At 42.4% G+C, this 20450-nt stretch overlaps 1 protein-coding gene across 2 annotated transcripts in view; it reads left to right on the plus strand.

The window, feature by feature from the left end:
• The window catches only part of LOC107383419 (receptor-type tyrosine-protein phosphatase N2), a 246856-nt gene that overhangs the window by 207882 nt on the left and 18524 nt on the right, over nt 1–20450 (plus strand). For both annotated transcript variants that reach the window (XM_054743475.2, XM_054743480.2), the window contains 4 exons: nt 2130–2327; nt 10366–10513; nt 12182–12255; nt 18183–18260. In XM_054743475.2, the coding sequence (XP_054599450.2) occupies nt 2130–2327; nt 10366–10513; nt 12182–12255; nt 18183–18260 (498 nt within the window). The remainder of the gene's footprint in view (nt 1–2129; nt 2328–10365; nt 10514–12181; nt 12256–18182; nt 18261–20450) is intronic.

Below are 20450 nucleotides of genomic sequence, written 5' to 3' on the forward strand. Positions count from 1 at the left end.
GTTAAGAAGTACAAAAGTGTAAAAATGTCGTGATTTCTTAAAGTCTTGTTGAGTATTGCCCAACAAACCATGAACACACGTTTGTCCACTGGGCACACCTTTAAAGACTCTGAGAACTCTTGTAGTTTTCACCTTTAATCACAAAATCAGAAACTTGCATCTGAACACTAACAGTCATGTATTAACCCTTTAGGCCCTAGGTCTTTTTTCTTTGGGCCCTGGAGCCTCCCAACTGGGGGCCTTCGGAGTTTCATGTCCCAGGTGTCAGTGATGGTTTGCATTCCTCGAGCACAGCTACAGCTGCAATCAAAACAGTTCAGATTGTAAAAAAAGCAATTTTTGGTTTTTGATACATTAAGATAAAATAATACTTTAACTTCATTTTAGAAGAGCTGCCCTGTGTGAAGGTGCTGACAGGATGGAGGTTGTGAGTTCAAATTCAATTTAGGAAATTTAGTCAATTGTTTTATTTATTCCAGGGGTCCTCAACTACATTTGTTCAAGGTTTTTTTTTTCATCAGACACCAGAGAAGGTCAGAAGCTCTTCTAAATTAAAGTTCAAATATCATTGTATCTTAATTTATTACAATTTAAAATGGCCATGTTTCCCATCTGGGCTGTTTGATTGTGGTTTTAGTTGTGTTTGGGGAATGTGGACAGTTGTAGATGTTTGGGACATGAAACTGTAGAGGCCCCCATTTGGGGGACGTTAGGGTTAAACAGGTTAAAGAAGTAACAATTTCAGGTTTTAAAGAGACATGACCTGAAACCACCTCATCCCTCTCTGCTGTGCTTCGGCTCTGCCACCCATCTCTGATCTAGTCCCCTTTCTCACGACTGCTGACGACCAAATGGATGAACTTTTGTATGAGTTTCCAGGACGTCTTGAAATTGATTTAATCATGTTTCCGGGCCTTGCTCAGGTGTTACTGGATGTTTGAGTTGAAAAAAAAAAACCCCTCAGACTTGCAGAATTGCAGGTGTCCAGAACCCGCCAAGAACTGTCCTCTGAATCAGGCGTGGGCATTCCTTGGCCCCAGGGGGGCGCTATCCAGCATGCTTTAGCTGTTTCCCTGTTCCAACATGCTTAATTCAACAGTTGGATCACCTGTTCAGCAGGTCACTAAGCTATGTTAAAGCAGGGAAACAACTAAAACACGCTGGCTAACCCTAACCTCTGCTCTAAACCAGTTAAACGCACTTTGCAGCTAAAGCACACCTAGACAATTCGTGCAAATGTTGACATGTTTTTGCAAATACCTAATTTCACTCTGTCTTTTCCAAAAATTCACCATGGCAACGGTGGGCGTGACCAACTCCTGTGGGCCCTGATGGGTTTATTTAGGAAAGATTTGCTTTCAGATTTAAACCTTGTATCTCCATTATTCATCATCTTTAGGTATAAATGGACCCTACTGATTATTCTTCACTTCTTTATTTCCCGTCCAGCTGGGGAAAGAGCCAATGACCTCTGACCAAACTTGATTTATTCATTTTTAAAGAAATATGCGTTTCCAGAAATGGTTTATTTGTGGAGATGAAAGGCTTCTGCCTGACCGTGAACAAAAGCAAACAGGATTCTTATGAATGAATAAGAGTGCGCCGGTTTTCACTGTGCTTTCCAGATTTCCCAGCCACCCTCTGTTCTCTGGAGTCAGGAACACGTAAAATAAAAACCAAACACTAAATAAAGTCAGAGCTTGGACTGCACACGTGACATCAAAGCGGATGTTACAGGAGATTTTATAACCGGGGATATTTTCAGGATGATGGAAGGTGATGTCTGAGGGGATTTACAATGCAGCATCAATAAATCGTCTCTCATAGTTCATGAAAAGAAGTCAATCTCATTTGATGCAACTGTAGCAGAGTCTTCTCTGAGCTCAGCCACATGAATGTATATTTTATTATTTCTTTTATTATCTTTGACTTGCAGTCTCACATGTCAGGTTTCTATTTGTCATTCTCTGTGAAGGAAGAGGGAAAAGCGTCGGCCGCGAGGAGCTTTTGTACTAATTGCATCAGTTATTGAGATGCTTCCGATCAACATTGTACGTGGACTGTCTTTTCTTCTTGCACCCAGCAGAACAGGAGCTCTGATTTATCCCGACCTGCCTTCCCTCCTGTAGGAACTCTGTCGGCAGCGGATGGCGGTCAAACCCCCGGTGGAGCGTCCAGAACCGATCTCCTCCAGGATCAACAGCGTCTCGTCTCAGTTCAGCGACGGCGGTGCGGCCATCAGCCCCTCGGCACGCGGCAGCATCTCGTCGTGGAGCGAAGAGCCCGCCCACTCAAACATGGACATCTCCACTGGTCACATGATACTGGTAAGTCTCCAGTAATAATCATCTTCTGGCGTTCACGTCTCAGCAGGACGACTTTTTATTCCTTGCTCCAAATATCAAGATGGTGTAACTCCTTTTATTCTGGTCTTCAAATGTCCACAGCAGGATGTTTCTCCGGGATGTGACTTTTATTCTGTGTGAAGAAAGTTGGGACGTGTCTCATCAAAGAAGAAATGCTCAGTGTGGTTCAGACCTTAGCACGTTGGGTCAGAAGCAGAAGTTTGTAATAAGCTACAGGATTAATCTGTCGTATACTTTACTAAATGAGTGTGTTCATCACTAAGATGTCCGTTAAATTGGCTTTAACCACATTTCTACTGGAGATGAAACAAACCTCATTTCTGCTCCAGAAGGTTTGGATGGACACATGTCTGGATTTCACCCTAAAAAATGACCCAGTTGTTGTTACGCTTTGACTCTTCTGGTTTATGTTCCTTACGTATGCCTTAATTAATATCTATTACTGTGTTTGTTAAAGAGCAAGTCACCCCCTACAAGAAACTTACTCCCCTCCCATTTCTTGTTTGAAAAATGCAACAAATGCTGTTGCCTGGCAGAATGAGAGGGCGGAGATGCTAACAAATACACACAGCCAGGCTCACAACAGCATTGTGACATCATAATGTGCCAGCTAACGTCACTGTGTACCTCTTAGCCAATAGCAATGGCAGATTTAAATTCAAACGTAGTGCAGAGTTTTTACCTGATGACGGCACAACACTGACAGAATATTTTAATTTTAACTAAGATGCACTAAAGTTCCAAATTCTTCACTACATGTGTCTACAGCATGATCAGAGACTCGTTTATATAGTTTATCAGCAAAAAAAAGTTGATTTGGGGGTGACTTGCTCATTAAATGAATGAAAATGGACGCTCCAGGATGGTTCCGGAATCTTCAGGGCTTTTTCTGGGTGCATGGAAACCCTCCAGAAGGACTCCAAAAAGGACCAGACAAAAGGATCTATTGAAAAACACTTTTCGACCCTTGTTTATTAAAATCTTCCCCGTCGTTTGATAGTAACTCCCATCTCAAATGAGCATTTCTGTAAATAATCATAATAATATTTATATTAGTAGATCTGTCATGTCCATTTTTACTCGGTTTTGAGGTTTTCTAAGGAAATGAACACCTGATCTGGAAAAATGCGGCTAAGTCCTGACTTTTTTGTTTGTAACAGTTGTCAGTGTTCTTATTAATTATGTAAGTGTCACACGGTGAGCTTCCAGGAAGGAGTTTTGATTTTTCTATTAATTTAATGGAACCAGCATCTTTCTGCACCAAAGGAAGGCAAATTATCATCCATCCTCCTTAAAGACAGAATAATGAAAGCTGCCACAAAGTAACCAACATTGGATAGATTAGAGTTTTTATTTGATTACATTTAAAATGAAATCATATCTGAGATTGCCTGTCCCTTCTGCTCCCTTCATCTCTCTCTCCGGTGTTCCATTCCTGGCCGTTGAACCTCTCTCAGCACCAGCAGAACTGTTTTGGCCTCATCTCTGATACGTCTTCATGTCTGCACACGCCCATCTTTTCCCTCATGCACAAACACACACCTCTCTTGTTCCTCTCATCTTCCTCCATGTCTTTGTGTTTCTGCACATCTCATTACACCCACAGTTTCTATAAGCAGCCTCCTCATCCTTGTCTATCCCTCAGATGAAAATCTCTATTGAACCTCGGTTGCATTCTGTCGAGTGGCATCGTGTTTTCGATATCTAGCTACTCGCTTCGGCGACCCACCACCACCTCTTCATCCCGACTCCTCCATCCCCACCCCCGCCTCTCACTCTGTGCATTATGAAGCTGCCGGCAAGATGTGATAAAATGAGCTTTTTGATGTATTCAATAGGCACAAAGATACTAATTACCCCTGAGAGTTGCACCACAGTTGTGTACGCTTGAAATGACTCCCTCTGCAGCCTCGCGCTGCGGCAATCAGACTCTCTGTTCTATGCAGCCACACTGAAGACATTTCATTCAGAACGTTCACCCACAACACAACGGCTGTTTCTGAAGTGTCATGGTCACATGAGCTGGAAAACAGGTTGGAGTTTGTGACAGTGATATTTTAGTGTCCTCGGTTATATTTCTTCTATTTTTGATAGATGAGTCTGTCTCCGTAGAGGTGATACAGATTAGGAGATAAGAAGGATGAAATGAAATGTTTCTGCTGGTTTTGTCGAGCATCCAGTTGGTGCCACAGGCTGTTCATTACTAAAACCATCAAAAATGTAAACTCATATCTAAACAAAGCGAGGAACTGAAAAGATTCAGTTTGGCAGCTATGAATGTTTCTGCATCTGCATCTGGAATTTATGTAAATGATCTAAATTCATGTATGAATCGTGTGTATCACTATTAAACACAGGATGGTGAAGCTTGGTGCCTTTTCTAAGAAGATAAAAGCCCTGAAAATACCTAAATATAGAAACACCACTACAGTTACATGAATTCTATAACTATTGATTCATCGAGGCAATAATAGTATAATTCTAATGATTTGCCACAAATTTTCAGTTTAAAGTGTTTTCAGCAACACCCGACTACGTCACAGTGCCAAACAGTTGTCCTTAAAAAAATAATCAACCTTTTAACCTTAAAAAAAGAAAACTAAAATCTACATGTTTGTTTGCTAAAAATACACAATTTATCTTAATACATAATCCAAATGAAAAAAAAGAAAAACAAACAAAATAATAATGAATTATAAAATAGTTAAAGAAACAGCATGAAAGTCTGGAGCTGAACTGGTTCCAGACTGAGAAGAATATCTAATTTCTAAGTGAAGAACTTTTATTTTAAAATCCTGAACATGCTCTTTTATAATGTAAGGAGATCTCCCACTTTCCATATCCCCCAGAGTTAGATAAGGGAAGCATCCTTTTGCAACCAGCCCAGTCATTCTCTTCTGTTAGCTTTAGCTTAGCATAAACAGTGTAAATGAATGGTAACAGCTAGCATTTTGTGTGAACATTTCAGGAGAGTGGCTCAAAAATGATCCAAACTTTTTTTTGGTAAACTTAATAATCACATTAACTGCTAATTAAAATATTAAGTAACATGAAGGAGCTACAGGAGCTGGTTTAGTTCTGGAGCTACGTTAGGACAAAGCACCGCCGTAAGCCGCCGCTGCACGGAGCATGGAAATGATGCAGCTACCCCACCAGACGCCAGCTGCCGAAACGCTAACCATTACCATTCCCTTACACTGTTAGTGCTAAGCTAAAGCGAACGTAATACTAACTAATACTATCAGACTCTGGGGAACATGGCCACACACTACATTTCACTTATGGGTGGAAAATCCCTTCCCTTATAAATGAGACATAGTTGAAATTTGACATTTTACAATGAATAAATAAATTGGCTGCAATGACTGTATCCTGTGACGTTATATTTGTTTGGTTTTTCAACTTCAACAGTAAAAGTAGTTTAGCAAATAAACCTTTATAGAAAGATGCAGATTTATTTTTTCCTTACAGTAATAATGTGAAACAGCAGAAAAAAAAACAGGTGAATGTACTTTTGTTTTTATTTGGCTCAGCTGTTCAAGTCCAAATGGACTCCTATAAACTGCAGCAACACTATTATGATGTTTTGTTCGGATGATAGTTTGATGGCTTATTAAACAGACTCCATAGTTTTTATTTGACTGGTAAAACACAGAGAATGGGATAATGGGGGTCCAGGCTGTTCCTAAACCAGCAGCTGCTCGTCTTCACCAGAGGTTTATGTTGGAGTTAATGGAAGGTAGCTGTGAGCTCAGCAGTTAAATATGTGTCATTATTTCTTTGTAATGCAACTGCAGAGGAAATGTGGCTAATGTACAGCCTGATCTGAAATCAGCACCATGGACAGCTCCACTGACTGGCACCAGAACATTTTCACCGTCTGAAGCAGAAACAAGAGAGCACACAGAGGTTTTACACCGGAGAGGTGAAAATCATGTTCCTCTGAAGTCCCACTGCATCATTTTCACTGCCTTTTGCACTTTTTAGACACCTAAAGGTCAGATCTTTCCCCCTGAGACCTAAGTAAAACTTCACCCTCTAAGCCAGCTGCTCTGGGTTTCTTTTTTTTTTTACCTTTATATGGAAAACCAGTGTGCCATTTTTACCACACATTACCCATTCTCATGTTTTTTCAAGCGTTTAAGGCTCTCATCTGCAAGAGACAGCTGTCTGTGGTTTAAGGGAATGAAATGTATTTGAAACACAACCAAATGCTTGCCAGAATCCACCAGAAAGCAATCATTTCACCACTAAAGTCTTAAGTCTAATACATCTTCTAGCACATTCATGTGAAACCTTGTCTAGATGTTGTTACAGGCTGTGTTCTTCAGGAATAATGACATCCTACTAAAGAGGTTAATGTTGGAGAAAATGTATTTTAGTGTTAAAACGTTATTAAATCAATCAGATTTAACACGTAAGCAATGAGCAAAACAGATGTCTGCAGTTTTCTTCTTTATTTGGAGAAACGGAAGTTACAAAATAAAGTAAGATGATAATATTATGTAAAAATAACATGAATAATACTGAGGTAATAAATACATTTTTATTCAGTCATCCCCATATTTGGAGGAGCTTTTTCCAATTTTTGTTTTTACTCTAAGTTAAAGTCAGAGCCTGTTTTATTAAGACTAAGGGAGTAAAATGCCTTACCTGCAGGTTTAAACATAATAAAATCAAAAGGAAATGAAAAAAATGAATCAATCTTTTATTCTGTATCTTCATGTATATCAGTTTTTATCCATCTTTTTGTGTTTTACTCCTCTGATCTTCTTCTGCCCCATCTTTGTTCTGGAGTCGTTCCTCCCTTCTGGCTGGTCTGCCACCCCTCCTCCCCCCGCATGTCCATGATCTGGAATGGTGCCTGTTTGGGAATTTCTCTTTTGCAGTCAGAACTGTCAGCTGTGCTGAAATATTCACACATAGGAGAGAACTCATTTCAGATTCTCACAGTGATGTTAACTGGAGACAGCAGAGACTGGCGAGAGGAGCATTTCCTGGCATCGAACCCGAACTCCTGTCGACAGATTCAGAGGAGCCCAACAGGAGGGAATTTTTTTTGGGTGTTGCAACAAGAGGTGGAATTTATGACCGTAAAAGTCACAAATGAAGTGTGATGCTGTGCTCTGTTTGAATCAACTGTTGGTGAAAATCAAAGAAATGACCATCTGACCTCTGGAGAGCAGTGTCCCCACCCCGCACTCACACACACACACACACACACACACACGCGCGAACATACACACTCGTACGTGCGCGCGCGCACACACACACACACACACACACACACACATACTGTACACGCATGCACACGCACATACACACACACACAAACACGAACGCGCATGCTCTCTCACACACACACGCACTTACACACACGCGTACGCGCGCACACACACATACTGTACGCACGCACACACACACACACATACACTCATGCACACACACACACACACACATACTGTACATGCACACACACACACTCATGCTCACGCACACACACACACACACACACATACACTCATGCACACACACACACACACACACACATACTGTACATGCACACACACACACGCATGCTCACGCACACACACACACACACACACACACACACACACACACACACACACACACACACACACACACACAAATAATAACTGCCTCATGTAAACCTCCATCAAACTCCTCGTCGTCCGTCATCCACTGGCTTTAATTTGAGGGGAAACAGCTTTCACCATCTTACTGAACCTAATGTTGCTCCCGTGCGACCCCCCCCCCCCCCCGACACACACAACCACACACACACACACACACACACTTACATCCTCTCTGCTTGTGTCTTAAGAGGATTAGGCGACTCTATATATAAAGCACATTATCTTGTCTTTTGTTGCTTGCCAACTGAGTGTCATAGATTACATTGCAGCGGGAGCGTCCGCTGAGATTAGCCTTGCTGGTAATTTGTTTTGGCTTTCCGTAGTCCCCATCAGGCCAGCTGGGATGTGATTGGTCACAGGGCAGCAGACGGCTGCAGGAAGAAACGGGCTTCAGGAAATGGATGTTAAATCACTCTAATGTGGTCAGCTGAAGAGGAGGAAACCATCAGCTGCACACGAGTCGGACTCATGTAACAGGATGATGTCAGCGTTTACCTAAAAATACAGCAGCTGCCTCCGTAATAAAAGATGGAGTCAGAGGGGTGGTGATGGACCTCCTCAGCTGATTTCATGTTCTGATGAAAGCAAATGCAGAAGAACTGACACCAAATGTCAAGTGTTTGATCATCATCTGAGATTCCTCTCCGCTGTGTCGCATTGAGAGTTCCTCCACCTCCGCCCACTTCCCCTTTCCTCCTCCGTCTCCACTGATCCAAAATGGCTCCTGCATTATGTCACCTCCCATGTGGTTGTCTTTCATGCTAGTGCTTCCTACAGGTGCTCAGAGGGTGCGACAGCCACAAGGGTGGCTAGGGCTGAGTCTTATTGCAGGTTTTCTTGAGCACCTTCTGCAGCTGTAAGCCCGCCCCCTCCCACCGCCGCCCAGCAGTAAGGGGATTATTCAGTGTTTGGCCGACGCATGGTGATCTCAGCACCTCCTGATTGGATTGCAATAATCCCTTTACACAGCCACAAAACCCTATTACTCTGGCATTAGGGACGAAGGGAGTGGGTAGGGGTAGAGGTCGGTGGGGGGCATCCAATTTGGACACTGCATGTTGGTTTTATGCGTCTTCTGCATTTTTTAGTGTTTGTAGCTTATTCCAGGTATCTTTTGTTGTGTTTTTTGTGTTTTCCATTTGTGTGGGTGCTTTTTTTCCATCTATGACCTTCTAAAATCCACTGTGTGGTTTTGGGCTTTACTTGTGTGCCTGTGCATTCGCTTTATGTGTATAATTTGATGGATCGGACCTCCTGCTGCTGATAAATGGCTCTGTGCAGATGAAGGGTTGCACCAACCGACCTCCTGTTACATCATGCCTGCTTTTAGCGACTCTGAGACAAATATAATGGAGAGCTGGTGCTGTGGGGAGAAAAGGCTAGAGTTACACCTCTGTGGTTTTCCAGCTATTGATGCTGTTGCTGAAATGATGGTATTAAAATGCATCGCTGCGCCTGATCGTGTGTTTGTTAAAGTTACATAAAAGCATTGTATCTTTTTTTGCTCTGTCGTCTCGCCGGGCCGCCTCCTCTTCTAACAAACTTCTTTCAATTTAGCAGAAAGCCATTAGGGCTTTTTTGGAAGCTAATTCTGATTAAGATAAGCCTCCCATTTGTAACCGTCACCATAAATCATCCCTGGAGCCATTTAGAGAAGCAGACCACCTTGTTCCAGTCCCTCATTTATTACAGACTGGGGTCCATATTTTGTGTGCATGGGCTGCTGACTCCCAGGTCCTCTGAAAACAAGGCTCCACTCAGACAGGAGCAGCAGTGGTCTCACGCCTAGTTAAATTAGAGGCAAATGTTCAAAGTCACCTTGCCTGGTTTGTTGATGAAAACTGGATGAATGGTGGAAACAGGAAGGCGTCCTTGTTTCATAGAGGAGGAGCAGATTAGAAGCTGGAGAAATGATGTTTAGATTTGGGGTTAATGGCGTGCTCAAACGATGTGTTACTTTTGTTTAAATCTTCAGAGAAGCTGATCCTCAAAATAAATTAAACAAGACAGCAGTTGATACGGTTTAGAAGGCTGGAGAGCCAGAGGATCATCTAATTGACTTTTCTTCTAATGAGTGCCAGAATTCCTCTGGATTAGCCTGTAATATCTGGGATTCTTCCTGATTTTGTCTCTAATTGACAACCAAAGCAGCAGGAGTTGTTTAACCTCTCCAACCCTTTTGTTTCACTCGTTCATCTCTAGAAACGAAACAAACGAGATGCTTTTGGATGGTTTTTCTCTAAGTAATCAGCGGTTTACTGACATGGAATTCTTTAGAAGAGTGAAAATCATGAAAAATCTTCACCTCCTGTGTTCTGCATCTCCTCCTCCTTCTCTTCCAGTCTTACATGGAGGACCACCTGAAGAATAAGGACCGTCTGGAGAAGGAGTGGGAGGCGCTGTGTGCCTACCAGGCTGAACCCAACGCCAGCACCGTTGGCCTGAAAAATGGCAACACCAAGAAGAATCGCTCAGCAGCTGTGGTGGCATGTGAGTTCTGGTTCTGGATGGAGACGACAGGAAACAGATCAAACTACAGCTGGGATGTCAACCACGGCGTGTCTGCTGAAGCAACACCATTTATTGCTCCTGGTCTTGATTTTCAACGTCTCATTTCATGATCATTAATGTTCTCTCGACCATAACAGGAGATTTTCTCCTGATAAGAATCATTTAGTTAGAAGCAAACATAACGGGCTAACACTGGTTTCTACACCCAGTTCATGAGATGTTTCTGGGTGTTAAAAATGTCGTTTTATGCTGATGATGATTACTTCTACACAAAATAATGTCATGAACTGAATCATTAACTCGTCCTGAGGATTTCTAAAGACAGAGACAGACAGACAGATAAATAGACAGACAGATAAAACTTTATTGTCTGTGCTCCAAAGGGGGTCACAGAAATGTCCCTTTTGACTCGGCTCATAAAACAAACCATATAATACCAAATAAAAGCCAACCTGACTTATTTCAGAGCAGATGCTGCTGAGGGTACAACACTTTTCTTGTGTAGGGACCTTTATGTTCATATTTGAGATGTTTCTGTAATAAAGTTAAATTTAAATGGTCTGTATTTATATAGCGCCTTCTAGTGTCCTGGAACACCGCCCCCCCCCCCCCCACCCCCACCCCACCCCCAAGGCGCGTTACAACACAATCAGCCATTCACCCTGGTGGTGTGGTTTAGTTGTTGCAGCTGTAGTATACGTCCTGGGTTCAGAGAAACAGAGTGGACATCCTTCAGGCCTGGTCAGCTGATCCATCCCCAAACAGCTCTCCAGGTGGATTATTGCTTTAAGAACCTTCAGTAGTTTAATTTTGTAGTTGGGTACAGGTGCAGCACACCAGTATTTAGTTTTTAAACAAAAGAACAATAGTGTAAATGTTTTTAAGTGTAGGAAAAGTATGAAAAAGAACCTTGCCAAAGTAGGTTTCTATGTGTTAGCTGTTAGCTCATCGGTCCTGGAGGAGGTGGGCTATATTTCTGAACTGAGGCTGTTCCAAATATTTGTATCAGTCTAAATCAAACACCAGTAGCTCCTTCGTCCTCCAGACATGATGACGTTCTCCTCAGCACCTCCTAACAGCTCCGCCCCTTCATTCTGAGCCTATTTTCAGAAACTGAGAGCAGATGCGTTGAGCAGAAGGGTTGTAAATTAGTTTTCTATTAAAGCTCTCCCGCACAGACCTCATCAATGATTAAAATTTCTACGCTTGTGTGGAAATAGCCCGTCTAAAAAAGTGCTGTCCCACTCTCTCCACCGGGCCGGGGCTTAATGAAATCCAGATTGTGCACCAGGAAAACGGCTTGTGGGGAATAAATTGGGCTGCTTATTAGAAGCAACTCTAGCTTCAGTTGGAGGAGAAAAAACGGTTTACTTCTAACAAGAATAAAACAGAAACAATTTAATAAAATGGTGCAGAGCTGATTAATTCGGAAACACGTGTGTTTGTAGAACCCGTGTCACCAAACTTTTGGGACAAAGTATACTTTTGTGTTGTGAGGTATAAACTGTGTTGATAACCCAGAAGAAATCTCTATCATTAAAGCAAATTTACAAGATCAGGAGTCCTAATTGGTATTCGCTGGATGCAGCCTGTAGAAAGTTACTTTATCAAGCAAAAAAGTGCTGAATTGTTAATTTTTCGTTCCAGATGATCACGCCAGAATCACCTTGAAGGTGGAGAACAGCCAAGGCAACTCTGATTACATCAACGCCAGCCCAATAGTGAGTACTTCCTCTGCTTCCTAACTGTGCGTTTCACATCGCTGCTCCGCCTGACTCCATCCGTCCCCACGGGCCTGCACAGAAACAAAGGCAGCCTACCGTCCACCAATATAAATTTTGATGCAACGCTTGCTTTGCCTTGGTGGCAGCCCCGCGGTGTGTGTACGTTTTTCAGCATGAATATTAATAATGGCGATACAGCAACCACCCCTGGCGAGGAAATTCGCTTGGGAAGGTTTGAGAAAGGACACGCACATGACTTGCTTTTCATTGGTGAAACCAGAATTGATCTGTAGGGTCTCAGGAAATGATTGTTTCTGACCTTGGGGTATGCTAATCCAGCGCTACTTTGTGTGTACTGTTACGCTGCCGCTGGCGTGCTGGCGCTACCTCCTGGCACGGTGCAGATTCAAAGAGCCTGCAGGAGCCAAAAGGTGGAAGAAAGAGTCGTGTGAATTCAGTAAGTGAGTGAATCAATTTGGAAACCAGCGTTGAAATCGTAGGTGTATATTCCCCTTGAGGCGGATACACTGGTGTTCCATTAATAGCAACAGAAACGCAATGCATTTCAAATCTGGCCATCACACCAAACATGGTTGAAAGTGTGTGTGTGTGTGTGTGTGTGTGTGTGTGTGTGTGTGTGTGTGTGTGTGTGTGTGTGTGTGTGTGTGTGGGCAAAAATAAGAAATACAGAAAAAGGAGAGCAACTCTATAAAATGTCACAAATACTCAAACGCTAATGCAAATTCAGCACACACACCTTTATGGTGAACAACACTCAGAAACACACACACACACTGATGACATGGGTGCACACACCCACGCAGACAAGAACACACTGAGACGTGAACACACGATCACTGTCAAGCGTACGTTCCCACCTCCCACACACTCACTATTAATACAGGGTGAATGGAGGGGATGTTTGCTGAGGTTATTTAAAGATTTCCCTCCAAGTTGGTTCACCCACGTTTCAACAGAAACGACGAGATGTTTGGGATCTTCTTACAAACATTGACTGTCTGAGTTAATATAGTTAAATATTCTACTGACACACTCACACTTCATAAATGACACTGCTGATAAAACACAAACCGGAGGTTTATTTAGCATCTGAGAGTTAATGACCGGCCCTGTTCATTTCAAAATAATGGAATAGAGAAAATCTATTTATTATAAATTATTTAAAAAAGATTTTTAATCTGATTCCAAGAAAAAAGCAGCCCTCAATAATAAGGCCCTTCAGTTTTAATGTTGCTTTTAAATTAATTTAGTTTTTCATTGTTTTCATTTTAAAGTTTCAAACTTTTCTGCTTTAAGCTGCAAATTAAGACTTAAAGCGTGAATCGAAGAAACTCGTTCACCTAAAACGTGAACAAGAGACGTTGCATATGGCTGTAAATACAGAAGTGGTGAGAACGGCTTAAGGTGTGATACATTTTTTATTGAGTGGGAACTTTTAAGCTGTAGGACTCTCAAGTTTCAGTGACAGGACCTAAAGGAAGCAGTGAGCTGCTGCAGCAGAGCTCCAAAGGAAAATGTTTTGCTGTTGGCATTAAAGACGAGATAAGAGACTCCAGACTGGTTCAGGATGATAGGACGACACAGTAATTCAAATAATCAATCATTGCAAGCCAGGATTGAAGGAAATATAAAATGCATTCAGTAGGAGTAAAAGTAAATAAGCTACCAACATGAAGCTGAGTCTGGGATGGATGAATCAAGATGGTGCAGACTGTCAACAGGACCTTTAGAGCAACAAACTCCTGTATTTTCCAAGGATCAAATCAATCCCTTTATGACCAGAGTGAACATCTTTTCTTAAGTTCTTTCAGTAGACGATGCACCAAACTATAATCTGCCTCAGTTGATGTGGCAACTGCTTCCAGAGTTGCCAGATCTTAGATCAGTCACCCTTTGGGAGGTGGTGAAAGAAGCAGCCAGACCCCGAGAACCGCATCAGACTGTCATGTAAAAAAAGAAACCAGAAAATCGGACAAAGGCTTTGGGGAGTGCAGAAGTTAAAGGGCTCAGATTTAGGCCTAGTCCACACGTAGCCGGGTTTTTTTAAACGAATATCCGCCCCTCCAAAAACTTGCATCCACACCACCTAGTTAAAAAAAAAACTCTGTCCACACATACTCGGATAAATACGTTGTTAAGGACATGCCAGACCTGTAGGCGGCAGTACTTCCTCCGTTCTTAACCTCGTCCTTCGTCTGTGGTCTTCCGCAAGGAGCAGTAATTCCGCTTGCAAAAACAAACAAGCAGAAAGCGCTTGGACAATTGATGGATCGGGTAGTGACAGAGCGCAGCTCTGAGGGCTTCCATGATGCTGGCTAGTGTAAACACAGGTCGCACACGTGATGTCAGCATTTATTGTCGTGGAAAGTGACGTTGCGGACCTTAAAACTCCGGTTTTGTCCGTCCACACGCAGACACCCAAAACGGAGTAAACACAGTTCTTCACTTTGGCCGGAGTTTTTAAAAAGATCCGTTTTCGTGTGAAAAAACTCAGTTTTCGTGTGGATGACAGGCCAAAACGTAGAAAAATATCTACATTTTGGCAGATCCCCGGCTACGTGTGGACAAGACCTTAGTTTTAAAATGATTTTATGAAGTTCAGAGGAGGAATCGCTTCTCATCGGGAGGGAAACTGTAATCATAGAAAAACAAAAACGTTACAATCGAACCAGCGATCATTTAGGAAAACGTTCCTGTTAGAAGTGTAAAATATACCAGATTTTATTAGCTGCAGACACACACACACACATGAACACACACACACACACGTCACACCTACACCAGGTAACTTCCCTCAACAGCCTATTTGTTGCTCAAAATAGCAACTTTAGTTTTGAAGTACTCTGGAAATTACTTAGTTTTATGTTTTCATTCTGGGAAATGTTTCTACTTGAGTGGCACTAACAACCCTTCATAGTTAGAAATACCAGGGGCGATGTGGTCCTTGCTTAGCTGAAGTTCAGAAGATGTTAATGTGGAAAACACAGTTTTATGGCGGTAAATTCAGGACATGTTTTAGAATAATATGGGCTACATGGTAGCACTGTTGGTAGCAAGAAGGTTGCAGGTTCAAATCCCAGTTGCAGACTTTCTGTGTGGAGTCAGCGTGTGTTTCCCGTGCATTTGTGGGTTCTCTCGAGGTGTTCCGGTTTCCTCCCACAGACCAAAATTGGACGTTGGGTTTATTAAATCTCTTTGGATAAAAGAATCTGACAAATAAATAAAAATGAACCCAAACATGTAAAAATAAATTTAAACAGAACTGGCTTTAAATCAAGTCCAACTTCCAGCAGCAAAAGTTGTTTAATTTCCCTAAATTACTAAAAACTAGCTCTCTGTCTCTAACACTCTCTTTCTCTCTCCCCGTGTGTGTGTGTCTCTGTCTCTCTCTGTCCATCTCTCCGTCTCCCTCTCTCTCGCTGTCTCTTTGTGTCTCTCTCTTTCTCTCTCTCTCCTTCTCCCTCTCCCTCTCTCTCCCTCTCCCTCTCTCTCGCTCTCTCTCTTTCCCTCTCTCTCTCTCTCTCTCTCTCTCTCTCTCTCTCTCTCTCTCTCTCTCTCTCTCTCTCTCTCTTATTTTTGTACTTTGACTGATTTGGACTCCTTCAGTCTCCCAAAGACAAAAATCCTAAGCACATCAATAATTACTCGTTACATCCCACACTTTTCCTCTTTGACAGGAAGAGCCACGGTTGTCCTGATTAATGTCAGGGTTTCATTCTGGAGACGTCAGGACTTTTTGTTCCTCCACAGAAGAAAGAAACCAGATTCCTGCTGATGTTTTTATTCTGATTGATCAAATCAAAGTTCTCCACGTCTGTTGAAGCTGGTTCTCTCTGATCCTATCTGACTTGTTAGTGTTATGGAAAGTGACTGCAGAGGAAAGACTTTAATGGGATAAAACATATGTTAACCAGTCATTTGTTGTCGTGGATGTTTTTATGACTAAATCACGATTGACTTATTAGCATTTACTTTTACTGAAAACGACTCATAAAAATGAAACTAAATATTTTTATTATGCAGCTTTTGAGCTTCTGCTTCTAGCCTTTTGTTGTTGTTTTAATGAGCAGAAGTCCCTGATAGAGTCCGTAGCCTTATTTCCTCCTCTGTGTTACCCTTTATCTTCATTAGTAGTGCATTATTGTTTTATTTGCATTCACAAAAGCAACAGAGGGCCATTAAAGACGATTCGGTGAGCGGAAAAGCCCAAGAAATTATCAGTCTTCCTTCTGTAATTGCCTTCAGCTAAATTGGTCCCACCAATTATTACATTTACCGTACAATTTGCATGCTAATAAGCAGGAGTGTCACTCATGTAGTCACAAATTCTGTTGGCGTTCGTCTCCTGTCTTCTGCTCTTGACGCCTCCGCCGTCGTTCTGTAGTTGTTCATTAAGTTGGAGAAGAACTCCGAGTTACTACTCAGCCTCTGACCTCCGTCTGCGCAAAGCTCCCAGGTGGGAATGTCGGAAAGGGAGAAACATGCTGACAAGGTGTGATAAATCCACAAAAGAGATTCTGTCATGCTGAGTGGCAAAGCGGTTTATATGTGACCAAAATTTGGGGAAAAAAAGTTTATATAAAGAATATTTGGTAAAAATCTGTGCTACTTTAGATTGTATTTACGTTTTTTGGTATGAACCCCAGTGAGCTCCTCTAGAACCATTAATGTTGCATAGTGGGGCAGCCGGTTAGCACACAGGTTTGATCCTGATCAGGTGATCCTCTGCTGGGACCCACAGAGCAGAAACACGCCTGTTGGGTGAATTAGGGAGAGTGAACTGGCTCTAGCTGTGATGGACCCACCTGGAACCCACAGCACCCCTCACCTTTCAGGTCATCGTTCTAAATCAGCATCATTTTATGTTTAGAGTTATTGGCTTTTGGGTCAATTAATCAGTGACATGTAACGATAAATGGTCTCTGTATAGGGTTTCTTATGGGCGACGGTGGCAGAGGAGTTAAGTGCTCGCCCCGTAATCGGAAGGTTGCAGGTTCGAGCCTTGCTTAGTCTGTCGCTGTGTCCTTGGGCATGACACTTAACCCACCTTGCCTGCTGGTGGTGGTCGGAGGGACTGGTGGCGCCAGTGCTCGGCAGCCTCGCCTCTGTCAGTGTGCCCCAGGGCAGTTGCGGCTACATCGTAGCTCATCCCCACCAGTGTGTGAATGTGTGTGTGAATGGGTGAATGACTGGTTGTGTTGTAAAGTGTCTTGGGGGTTTCCAAGACTCTAGAAGGCGCTATATCAAATACAGGCCATTTACCATTTCTTAGGGTTCTACAACCCCCCAAGGTGCTTTACAAATTCATTGACGCACTGATGATGATGATGAGCTACAATGTAGCCACAGCTGCCTTGGGGTGCAGCAGACTGCTGATTTCAGGTGATTCCTGAATAGAAATGTGACAATAAAGCAGAACCAAAGCTGTCCCTCACCAGCTGTAGATCCTCCACCAGGGGGCAGCAGACTGGATCTAGTAGTTTTGTGATGAAGGTACTAATCCTGATGAGTCAATACAAGGAAAACAATAACTAGAAAGATTTTAACAACTTTATTTAGCAGCAAGTAACAGCAAACAGCAATGAGATAAGATCAATTATAAAATCAAAGTAACATTAAAACCACATCAAAGGAAAGGTAACATTTCAATCAACACTGTAGAAATGGTGCCTCTCTGGACTAGATTTGCTGGATTATAATCTAGTTTGTACTGTACTACCTCCCTGTGACCATTTTATTTGCTTTTTTCTGTCAATCAGATCACTTGAAGCCAATAACCTGATCTAGAAAAATTTAAGACAAAACTGGACGGGCATTTCTTCAAGGGGAAATATTTGTTTTCATCTTTAGACAAAAAGACCAGAAAGCAACAAAGATGTTTAAAGATGTTCTTCTCCCTCCAGATAGACCGCGATCCCAGAAACCCGGCATACATCGCCACTCAGGGTCCACTGCCCTCCACCGTGGCTGACTTCTGGCAGGTAAAGACACACACACACACACACACACACACACACACACACACACACACACACTCATGAAAGGAAAATCAATACAGTCCCCTCTCTTAAATAAGAGTTAGCCGATTTTTATTAGTGCAGCAAGCCACACAGGAGAGCAGCTTGTTCTGTGGATGTCATTATTAATCTCTCCTTCCCCATAATGCTCCCCTCCTACACACACACATGCACACACACACACACACACACACACACACACACACACACACACACACACACACACACACACACACACACACGCCGTTGACCGCAGGACACACTGTTAATGCAGGAGGCAGCAAACACTTTTCCCGCTGTCTCAAATGTTGGATTGGGTTTGAATTAGAAAGTGGGAGATCGATACATTATTTTAGCCAGTTCTTGGGTCTGGTGTGTGAAGAGGTGGGAGGTCTGTGTCAGAGGGAAAGGTCCCTTTGTCCAACAAGATCCGTCTTTGTAAAATCCTGGTGGTGTGAGGAACCGGGATCGCCGTGCAGAGACAGAAACAAATCAGGCATTAATGTAGAGTCAGTAACATTCACTAAATAGGTTTCAGATGAACAAATAAAGTAGAATAAAGTCAATGTAACATTTGGTTTAATTAAATAAAAGCTTAGAAAAGGATGATTATTAAAAATTATGATAGACATCAGCCAAAATAGGAAATTGGGGTATCTACTGTTTTGGTTATCCAATTTATACAGGTCCTTCTCCAAAAATTATCATATTGTGATAAATTTCATTATTGTCTGTAATGTACTGATAAACATTAGACTTTTATATATATTAGAATAATTACACACAACTGAAGTAGTTCAAGCCTTTTATTGTTTCTAATATTGATGATTTTGGCATACAGCTCATGAAAGCCCAAAATTCCTATCTAAAAAAATTAATATATTTTATCCGACCAATAAAAGAAAAGTGTTTTTAATACAAAAAAAGTCAACCTTCAAATAATTATGGTCAGTTATGCACTCAATACTTGGTCGGGAATCCTTTTGCAGAAATTACTGCTTCAATGCGGCGTGGTATGGAGGCAATCAGCCTGTGGAACTGCTGAGATGTTAAGGAGGCCCAGATGCTTCGATAGCGGCCTTAAGCTCATCCAGAGTGTTGGGTCTTGCATCTCTCAACTTTCTCTTCACAATATCCCACAGATTCTCTATGGGGTTCAGGTCAGGAGAGTTGGCAGGCCAATTGAGCACAGTAATACCATGGTCAGTAAACCATTTACCAGTGGTTTTGGCACTGTGAGCAGGTGCCAGGTCATGCTGAAAAATGAAATCTTCATCTCCATAAAGCTTTTCATCAGATGGAAGCATGAAGTGCTCCAAAATCTCCTGATAGCTAGCTGCATTGACCCTGCCCTTGATAAAACACTGTCTGCTTGACCCTTACCAATCTTGGTTCAAAAAGGGCCACTCCACTGAAACTGCTGTTAGCAGTGACGGAATCCTTAAAAGAAGCTAGTGCCAAGATCCTCAGTGCTTATCCTGCTCGACTTATTGGCTGCATTTGACACTGTCAACCATGGCTTCCTTTTGTCCACACTCTCTAGCATGGGCATCACAGACAAAGCACATGCCTGGTTTGAATCGTACCTCACAGGATGATCATTCGGTGTATCTTGGCTTGGACAATACTCTACCGTGCACCATCTTGCCACAGGAGTCCCCCAGGGCTCTGTACTAGGATCTCTTCTCATTACCATATACACCACCTCACTGGGTGAGATAATTAGATCACAGGACTTTTCCTACTACTGCTATGCAGACGACACCCAGCTCTATCTGTCCTTTCCACCGGATGACCACACTGTCTCTGCACGAATATCAAACTGTCTCTCTGACATGTCAAAATGGATGAAATCCCACCATCTCCAACTCAACCTCTCTAAAACTGATCTACTTGTGATCCCAGCAAAACCATCCATACAGCACAATATCTCAATCCAGATTGACTTCCTATCTCTGGCTTCTTCAATGGTAGTTCAAAATCTGGGTTTTGTGATAGATGAACACCTGACCTTTAAGATCTGTTGCCCGTTCATGCCGCTTTGCGCTGTATAACATACGAAAGATCAGACCATGCCTAACACAACATGCCACCAAGCTCCTGGTGCAATCTACTGTCATCTCCCGCCTCGATTACTGCAATGCCCTTCTAACT

The sequence above is a fragment of the Nothobranchius furzeri genome, chromosome 11 (assembly GCF_043380555.1).
Source record: "Nothobranchius furzeri strain GRZ-AD chromosome 11, NfurGRZ-RIMD1, whole genome shotgun sequence".
NCBI classification, from domain to species: Eukaryota; Metazoa; Chordata; class Actinopteri; order Cyprinodontiformes; family Nothobranchiidae; genus Nothobranchius; species Nothobranchius furzeri.